This window comes from Solanum dulcamara, chromosome 2 (assembly GCF_947179165.1).
Source record: "Solanum dulcamara chromosome 2, daSolDulc1.2, whole genome shotgun sequence".
NCBI classification, from domain to species: domain Eukaryota; kingdom Viridiplantae; phylum Streptophyta; class Magnoliopsida; order Solanales; family Solanaceae; genus Solanum; species Solanum dulcamara.
Window position 1 is genome coordinate 5,275,847 of NC_077238.1, and position 10,325 is coordinate 5,286,171.

General features: G+C 29.9%; 1 protein-coding gene and 1 pseudogene across 1 annotated transcript; both read right to left on the reverse strand.

Moving 5' to 3' along the window:
• Window positions 1-272: 272 nt before the first annotated feature.
• On the reverse strand, window positions 273-399 carry LOC129881319 (U2 spliceosomal RNA; annotated as a pseudogene).
• A 3,311-nt stretch (window positions 400-3,710) lies between these two features.
• On the reverse strand, window positions 3,711-10,093 carry LOC129880066 (MADS-box protein 04g005320-like). Its single transcript, XM_055953901.1, has 8 exons — window positions 9,831-10,093; window positions 6,344-6,422; window positions 5,788-5,849; window positions 5,468-5,567; window positions 5,003-5,044; window positions 4,865-4,906; window positions 4,441-4,574; window positions 3,711-3,789 (listed from the first exon to the last, which is right to left on the reverse strand). The coding sequence occupies exons 1-8, from the start codon at window positions 10,010-10,012 to the stop codon at window positions 3,711-3,713; spliced, it is 720 nt and encodes a 239-aa protein (XP_055809876.1). The 5' UTR covers window positions 10,013-10,093.
• Window positions 10,094-10,325: the final 232 nt, after the last annotated feature.

Consider the following 10,325-nt stretch of genomic DNA (forward strand, 5'->3'; position numbering starts at 1 on the left):
AGTCTATGATGATATTATAAATGAGAATGCTTAAATAATGCATAAAAATAAAATTCAAAAAGAAAGTTAAGTTATCAACCTCAAACTTTCTTTTATAATTGTGTGAATTTAAAAAGATAGATAGCCCATCTAAAGTATCCTGAAATATTTTCCTATTGTTTTCCTCTTCAAATTTGTCCAACAAAACTTGACAGTTCATCATTTATTGGATTTATTGGATCTTGTTGAAGCTATTGACACTTTCATATGATTCTGTTTTACCAGTCGCATTGATAGGGGCCTTCCTCCTCTCTTTAAATAGAGTTAAATGTCGTCTAAGTCAATGACTCACAAATCAAATATTTAACTAATAAGAATAGATATTACACTTGATTTTATCCCAAAAGATGAGAAAGGTATAACTATAAGGTTCTTATAAGGTTGGACAATTTTTTATTTGAAATCATTTTTGAAGTATGAAATTATGAATTAGATTAAAAACCTAATTTAACATAATATTATAATTACACCCAATCCGATATGCGCAATCTAAACATGAAGGAATTGGGGGAGGGGGTGAAGAATGAAATAAATCTCACATCGCTGGAGGACAAAAACCTCAACTCTTCTAGGATTTTTCGTTTTTTTTGGATTGGTTCCTGTTGCCTAAGCTTGAACACCAAGGGAAAAGAAGTAAATAATAGTAATTCAAAAGTGCTTGTCACGTCCCGAGAGGGTACCCTAGGCGTGGGCGGCACTCAGAAATCATTTCTGACTTCTGAGAGAACCACTTGGTCTCATTTCTTATTTATTCATCAGCGGAAGACTTAAGAATACTAATGTGGGCTAGTCATAATCAAAGGAAAAATAGATAGTTTTTATAAGAAGTAGTTTCTAAGGAGGACTACTCCGATTACATCATCAGACTCTGTCTATGAAGCCTCTAATACTCTTAGATGGTGCCAATGACATGTCCATGGCTACCTCAAAAGAAACATCACACTCAACAATAATAAAAGGATAAGGAGTTCCTTCGAATACAAGAAGGACTCACCAAATAGCTGAAAAGAAATGATTTTCAACGATGCGCTTGTTGAGGATCTCTAACACCTGTATCTGCATCATAAAACGATGCAGGTCGAATGACGTCAGTACGTGGAATGTACGAGTATGTAAAATGGCAGGAAGGTAAGGACAGATATCAAGATACTCCTCTCAATAAAACTCAGCTCAGAACTCAACATCATCTCAACATGAATATGTAATGCAAGTTCAAAATATAATAATAAAAATAATAGTAATAAGCAATGCTTACTCAGTTGAAAGTTTCTCTAACCGACAACCATCACTTATGAGCTAGCGATGATACAACGAAGCGATGTCGTTGCCACATCCATCCAATACCTTGCCAGGGTAAAGGACATCACCATCTTGGATCCACTCATCAAAGTCCTCTTTTTGGGACTTAAGAGGCATAGCCTCCATCCTACGGTGGCTACGTAGTTCTGGGGTTTGAGTCAATTAAACTCTTACCCAACTCGGTGCTCAATACTACTCCCAAAATATGTGTTCATATTAAACTCATCATCTAGTCTCATTGGACTTTAATTTAAATCATCAAACTCATCTCATTTCATGTTCATCAATCATTATACTTCCAAAAATATCATTTACATCTCATCAAAACATCTTACTCAAAATATCATTTTCTCAAATTCATTCAAATTCAACTCTTTTGCTCTTTCAAAACTCAATAAAATACATATATATTATTAATTCATATAACTCTCTTTTTATCAATAAAAATAATAAAAAGCCAACATCTTTACTCAAAATATGTGTAAAAATATTCATGAACATCAAATCAATTAGGATTCATGGGAAAGTAGTCATGAACAATAATTCCAATAATATGAGAGATAAGAATAATAATAATAATATTAATGCATAATATATCAAACTCAATAGAAGAAGAATTATTTCATTTAGAATTCAAGATTTGAATAAAACTCAACTATAACTCAATTATAATGAATTTAAATATTGGGCGCATGGACGAACTCAATCCAATGCTATGAAAGCCTTACATACCTTAAATCCGAAGGTTTACTCCGAATTGGAACACTCTTGGACCTCTAGCCTTTTCTTCTCGCCGGAGCGTTTTGTGTACTACCCGGAGTATAAGAATCACCGGAGTAGTATTTTTATACTACTAAAATTAAAACTATATTTGAGAAGAAGTATATAGAGAGAAGAAATGCTTAAGAAAGCTTGATGAATAAAATGAGGAAATAAGGTGGGTATTTATAGGTGGGAAAGAGGGACCTAACAATAAATAAAATAATTATAAAGAAAAATCTGAAAATTTAATGGAATATATTGATGTCATGGATGATGTTAAATGGAGGACAATTTATGTCATGCATGATGACAAATGCATCTAGATGTTTTCATGGTAGGTAAGATGAGTTCTTTTTAACAGAATACTCTTTTTCGAAGCTGCGTTTGAATAAGATAAATTCCTTATTAGGATTTGGTGTCTTCATAAGAATTGTAGATATGGAAGTCTAGTTTCATATCGTTCAAGAATCAACCAATTTGGAGCAACCTACAGTGAGATATGAATTTTCTTCTATCAACACTCAATTCCGTCACAGCACTATATCTTGCAAAGATTAATTTATTTGACCTACTTATACTCCGAATTTGAAGTTATGTTCTTCATGAAAGTTGTAGGTAAGGATGTTGTGATGACTTAGAAATTTTAATCACCTAATTTGGACCAACCTATGAAAAGTTATTCCCAAAATACAGAGGCTGTATTATTTTCGTCGAGAATTGAAATACCGACATACAATATTTTAGGGGTTGTTACAGTGCTCCTTTGACTTGGAGCCCGTTTTGATTAGCTTATAAGGTTTTAAAAATAACTTATAAGTTGTTTTCATTTTTTTTTAGTGTTTGACTGGCTAACTTAAAGTCATTTTATGTTTAAAATAAGTTCAAAAATAATTGGACCTGTTTGGCTTAGCTTATCTAAAGCAACTTATAAGCTGCTTTCAACTTATAAGTTGTTTTAGATAAGATAAGCCAAACAGACACTTATTACATATACATATTGTGTTGTATACACATCTTATTGATTATTACATATACATATTGTATTGTATATACATCTTATTTTACCATAATCTTTAAAAAGATGATCATTTAAAAAAAAATTAAAAATTTCCTTTCGGATACATCACTCCCCTCTCACTGATACATCCCCATCCCCCTCTCAGATACATCCTCCCCTTTTTGATACATCATTCCCCTATGTATCCGGATGTCTGCTGATGCATCCGGGAAGTCCAGTGATGTATCCGAATTCCATAAATTTTAAGAGATTTTTTTGTAATTTGGAAAAAAATAGGAAAATAATGTAATTAGCTCTTAACACTATAAGATTTATATAAATTACACATAAATAATACATCACAATATATAACCATTTATATGTCACAAATACTATCTACATAATCCAAAATGCTTGCTAGCTAGCTAAACATTCAAACAATATAAGTTTTTGAGACAGTGAAGCTCTATTTGTAATTTGTATGCAAGAAAGAGTCTGCATCATTGTGGTATCCATATATATATATATATATATATATATATGCAAGAAAGAGTTTGCATCATTGTGGTATCCATATATATATATATATATATATATGTTTTTTCCTTCTAATTCAAAGCATCCATCCAGGTACAACTCCAGTAGCATCATGTGTTGATGGTGCTGCATTTTCAGGTGGCACACTATCGTACCTGTAACTAATCAACAATAATTATGTCTCAATCTCAAATAAATTGACAAATAAAATCATAATTAGTGAATTCAGCATGTTTATATATACATATATATACGACGTGTTTGACGACTAATAAGATCGAAAGGGCCTTTTTATCCTTTTTTTTCTTCCTGTAAAGTAAAGTTTTTGACATTATCTTGTAGGTGTTGACATCGAGTTGACTATCGAGAAAGACTCGACATTCAGGTGAATCACTCCATGATATGGTAGTTAATGAGTTTAGTATGACCCTCCTAATCAAGAGTTCAACATGTCAAGTTTCACTAAAATTACTTGAAATGTGTTTAAAATAATCGATGACTTCAATTATTCCTGCAATCTGTCAATTAATTAACAATCGACACATTTTAGTTAATTATCGGATTTGTATACATTGTGTTACTATACTTAAAGCCGAGAATCTATCATAAACAACATTTTTCTACCTTCATACAAATAGGAATAAGGTTGCGTACACATTATCTTTCTCAGACCCCACGAGATTACATTAAATATTTTATTGTTGTTGTTGTGTGTATTGAGTGTACCTAATTAAATCCTACATGTATATCTTTTGGATAAATTTATAAAAAGTATTCATAAAGCTAGAAATATTCAAGATCATCACCTTATAGACAATGTATTATTGTAATCCACATGTTGAAAAAAACCCTCTGGCTGAGCAGGCTGTTGCTGTCTAAACTGTACACTTTGCTCCCCAGAATGCCATGATGTTTGAAAGGCAACACCAAGTTCTTCCAACTGAAATTAACAATTCCATAGACAAACTATTGTTGAAAGAATAACATTAATACGAAATATGATCGATTACTAAACTTTATCCACGATAACAATTCATACTTAGTTCATTTATTGTAACGTAACAAAAATAATTTTGTGACTTTAGTACTGCTATAATGACATAAAATAGTAACATGACTTTATAGTTATAGTAGATAAAGTCGAGTGAACCTACATGATATCAAATATAGATTGAATAATCTGTGAATCGCGAATTAAGCCAAAACTATAGTCAAAGTTATTATTGTTACCTTTATTCTCAAAGATTTGTTCATTTCAGTAAGAGATTGTTCCTGTACAAGAAGCAAATAACACATAATTATGTTTCCAATATAAATTTGAGCAAATTCCAATAAATGTCATCTTGAATATTTCTGTACAGCATGTACCTTTCGTTGAAGTACAGAAAGTTGATCAAACATGTGTTGTGTCTGAACACAAGTTAGAAAAAGTTAGTTGATGTGATTTCTAAAAATAATTGTGTCAAATTATTTGTCATTTTTTTTTGAAGTTGATAAAGCAAAAGAAATTAATTATTATTTTTTTATTTTATCTTTAGTAGTAACTAATAATTGCTCTTGAAGATTATAAATACCTCAATATAGTAAATATTTAATGAAAAGAGATACAATGTCTCGACACCAGATTCATCTGAATTCAATATTTTTATAATGAGCATAAATTAATGCGTAAAGTCAATTTAAATTATAATAAATAATAGGTCTGAACCCATATTTTTGAAAATACAAAGGTTCAATATTATTAACAACCTTAAAAGTTAAACTCATAGAATTTTAATATTGAATAAAACATTATTTGTAAAATACTTCTTAGATACAAAAGTACGTACATACCTTTGTTGACCTTATTTTCCTCAATGATGAATCCAATTGACGTTCAAGCTGTTCCAAATCTTTTGTGCCCAATTGTCCCAAATCCTCCCCCAGCATATGCCTAAAGAATATGAAAATATTAAAGTTATTTTAAATAAATACAGAGAATGAATCGCCTAGTTATCATCGTGTGATCAGGAGGTCACACATTCAAATCGTCAAAACATTAAACATGCGTAACAATAAATCCAATATGGTCTTGATCATTTTTTCGAATCCCACGTATCGCGACAACTTAGTACATTCGGAGTTAAAAATTACATCTAATAAATGTCTCTCACCTCTGAGACTGTTGTAACACTTCCACTCTTGTTTTAAGCTTCAAATACTCTTGGTAGTTGTTCTGTTTTTAGCAATAACACAACAATCAAATCAATTTCATCAAAATTAGGCATTTTAGAGTTAATGATAAAAACAACACCTGAACTATTATGTTTTTGCGTGTTTCATACCTCAGCTATATATCCATTATTCGATTTACTTATCTAAACTATCGCCTTTTTGCGAGTTTCATACCTCAACTATTACTTTCTTTCTATTAAAATACACCTAAAATACACCTTGATGCTGATTTGACCTAGATGCGCATGTTGTTAATTGCGAACAAATATTTGGCCAACTCAACTTTGATGTGTATTTTAATACAAATGCAGTGATAGTTTAGGTAGGTAGTAGAACAATGAATAGTTAAAGTGTGAAACTCACGAAAAAGTGATAATTTAACTGTTAACTCTTAATTTTACTAACTATTAAGGTAAAAAAAAATTGAACTATTTTCAATTTTCTCACCAAACTTTTGAGTAATTATCATGCTTGAGGAGGAAGAAGAAATTAAACCTGTGAATCTTGTGAAGGTTGGGTTCCTTCAAGTGTACCATAATTGTATCTGTGGTATCTCTCCAATGTCTTGGACATACTAGAAAGACAAGTCATAGAACAATTAGACATTGAATTTAATGCATTTTTAAAAGGCATAATTCATAAATAGATGTTTAAATTTGATCTCAGCTGACAAATAAATATTTTAACGTAATTTTGATAGTGCATATTTAGACATCTTAACTTAGTCTTAATCGATAACTAAACATTCCAACTCATCTCCAATGTATTTCCCAAACACCCGATGCTAACGTGACATATTAATTTTAGAGATATCTAAATGATTATTTTATAAGTTAGAGTATTCAATAGATGTGATAAAAATAAATTGAAATATCGAGACGTATACTCTCAAAGTTAAAATGATAACTTGTTGCTGAAACCAAGATAAAAAGATAAGTATACTCAGCAATGAAACAAAACTTATTTTGTTTTTCTTAAGCCCAATTTGGAGTGGAAAAAAAAAATAACTATAGGAAGTAGTAAAAGAAAAGAAGAAATTTAAAACAAAAGGCAGGTAAAAAAATGCAGAAAAGAACTTCTTACCCCCTTTACTCCCTCGAGCCCACAAATTTAACTTCTTTTTTTTCTTTTCAATTGATGTTCAATTTTCCTAATTCTCCTATATATCATGATGACATTATTACTTCAGTAAAATTGTAACTCCTCTCATCTCAAATTAGTTATCGTTTTTAATTTCTAATGTCAATTTAACTCGTTTTTGAAGCTAAATACATCAACATAATATTTTATATTTAATAATTAAATATTCAAAAATTATACGATAAATACTATAAGTAACAATTTTCTCATGTTAATTTGATTTTAAAATACTGGTCAAAGTTCATATAATTTAATTATCGAAAGCAAAATATGATAATTAATGCGAGACGAAGGGAGCTAGTACGATAAAAAAAAAATTATTTTCATGTGTACTTTTTTGTGTGAATGAACCCTAGCTTTAAAATTTGACATGCTCAATTATGTCAACAAAAAAGGATCTTATACGGTCCGTGATTACCATCAATGATGGTGATGAGATGAATATATAATCCTTCTCCCTTAATCAAAAGTTTCGGATTTGATCGAACTCAATAAAAATAAAAAAAAAAATCTAGATGGAATTGGGAGTGCTTCCCTTTTACGTGGTGCACATTCGAATCAGTCGACACCATAAAGTCGATATTGAGTACAGAGTGAAAAATCAGAAATAATATTTTCACAATTAATATAATTTGTATTCGAATTAGTCGACACCCTAAAGTCAATATTGAGTACGAGTGAAAAATTAGAAATAATATTTTCACAATTAATATAATTTGTATTACTTCTTATAATCATAAATTCATAATACTATAGGAGATTACAAGATAATGTTGATTTGATCCCTATTACTTTTGTGAAGTTTGGAAAAGATGATATTAGTTTTTTTTTATATATCTTTATCGTCTGGTTCAAGATAAGATATAATTCGATAATTATAATTCTCCCTTTTATATAAAAGGGGCAGCTCGGTGCACTAAGGCTCCTGCTATGCGCAGGGTCCGGAGAAGGACCTGACCACAAGGGTCTATTGTACGTAGCCTTATCTTTCATAATTATAATTCTCCCTTTTATATAGTATAAAATAAATATATGTAAAATAAATGATCCCGAGATATTGATATAATTAATTAGATAAATGAAATCTAATAAATTAGTCTGCTTAATTAGCACCACTTTTAGAAGAAAAAATGTCAGAAAAAATAAAATGGTCAAGATACCCTAAACTCCTATATCATGCCTAAAGTAATTTTTTTCCTCACTCGGTGTTTGTTATTTACTTTGGGGTCTGATTAATCCAAATTCATGCCGCATAAGACCCATTTAAGAGGAAATGCTCCCCTAACAAGACATTTTCATAATCAAGACTCGATCCCATGAAATTTTCGAGTAAAAATAAAGAGATCGTATCCATCTCACCATGATCGTTACTAATTAAAGTAAAGGAGTGATTAATTTCAATACTAGTGATGATGATCAAATCTAGATATTCCATTTGCTTATTATGTAGTATGAAGAATTTGTGCAGCTTTATATGAAAAATTGTCACGCTTGTCTTTATATGTGTCTGTACTTTAAGAAAAATAAAGTTTCATAAAATGAAGAAAATATGAAGGTGCACATCAAATCACAACCAAAGTTGAATCATGAAATTAAAGACTCCCCTCAACTATTCTTACTTATAAAGATTAATAATTAGTGCTTTATCTTTAAATAATAAATTCATCAACATTCTTAATTTGAAATGGTATTAATTTTTAATAATCTACGAGAAAAACCTAAATCATATAGTCTGAGTAGCATGATGTTCACTTCTTAGCACCTTAGGCCACTACCTAAAAGTCATTTTATTCATTCACATCAAAATATTTTCTTTGCGGACAAAGTTTCAACATATACCAATTTACCAAGAAAATTATTAAACACTAAGAATTGATAGTTTTTCTCTTCAAAATATATAAAGTTAAAATTTGTGGAAAATTTAGTCCACAATTTTTTTTCTCCTACATAAATACTATAAGCAGCATCCTTCAATCAAAAGTCTAAAAATAGAAAAATAATACTACTAATATCTCTAATCTTTGAAAAAATTGTGATCTTTTGATCATTTAAACATCACAAAAAAGACTGAAGTGACTTAGAATACACTAGAGAAAATGTAAGAGAAACTTAGACCACAAATATTTCTCTCATCACAAATATGATAAGAAGCACCTTCTACTGAGAGGCTAAAAATAGAAATATAGTACTTAGAAAATCGAGATCTTTTGTAAAATATCATGAAAAAAGATTGAAGTGTCTTAATTAGAAGTACACTAGAAGAAATGTATGAGAAACTTAGGCCACAAATATTTTTCTCCCATCATAAATATTTTGAGAAAACCCCTCAATCTACAGGCTAAAAGTAGAAATATAGTACTAGTGACATCTCTAATGGATGGAGAAAAAAATTGAGATTTTTTATTATGAAAAAAAATCGGAGTGTCTTAGCAGACACTATAAAAAATGTATGAAACACCCCCTCAATTGACGGGGTAAAAACAGTAAGTGTTAGTGATATTTCTAATCTTTAAGAAAATTAAGATCTTTTAATTTTCATAAAAATAGCATCAATTAGAGATCAAACCTTCTTAATAGACAATAGAGCAAATACGATAAGAATTACCCTTAGTCGATATGACATCTCTAATCTTCAAGAAATCGAGATCTTTTTTCATAAAATAACATCAATTATTAAAGATCAGATCTTTTTAGTAGACAATAGAACAAATATGATAATTAAGAAGTACCCCTCAATCGATATAACATCTCTAATCTTCAAGAAATAGAGATTATTTTCATAAAATAGCGTCTTACTAGACACTAGAAAAAAATGTGAAAATTAATGAAGACAAATACATACCTTGAACTGCAAAATTCATAAAGCTTGCCACGACTAGAGAAAATAATAAGAGCAATTTCAGCATCACAAAGAACAGAAAGTTCATAAGCTTTCTTGAGGAGTCCATTTCTTCTCTTTGCAAAGGTGACTTGTCTATTTATTTTATTCTCAATTCTCTTCAATTCTACTTTCCCCCTTCCCATTATGTGAAGGCTGTTCCTTTCTTCTTCTTTTTCGTTTACGAATGAAATATAATATGAAGAAAAAAAAATGTACACAAGATTCTTTTCTAAATTTGTTTTGTCATAAAAGACTATATGTTATAAGACAATGCAATTATATATATATGTTTTTTGTTGTTCCCTCTTCTACTTTACTTCTTATTCCTAGGGTAAGGGTAATAGATTTTTATGTCTAAAATCTAATGGTTCCCTGGCCAAGAAGAAAAGAGAAAAAAGTCTTTTTTGTTTTACTATCATGTATTCTGAATTTATTATTTCGATTAATCTAGATTAG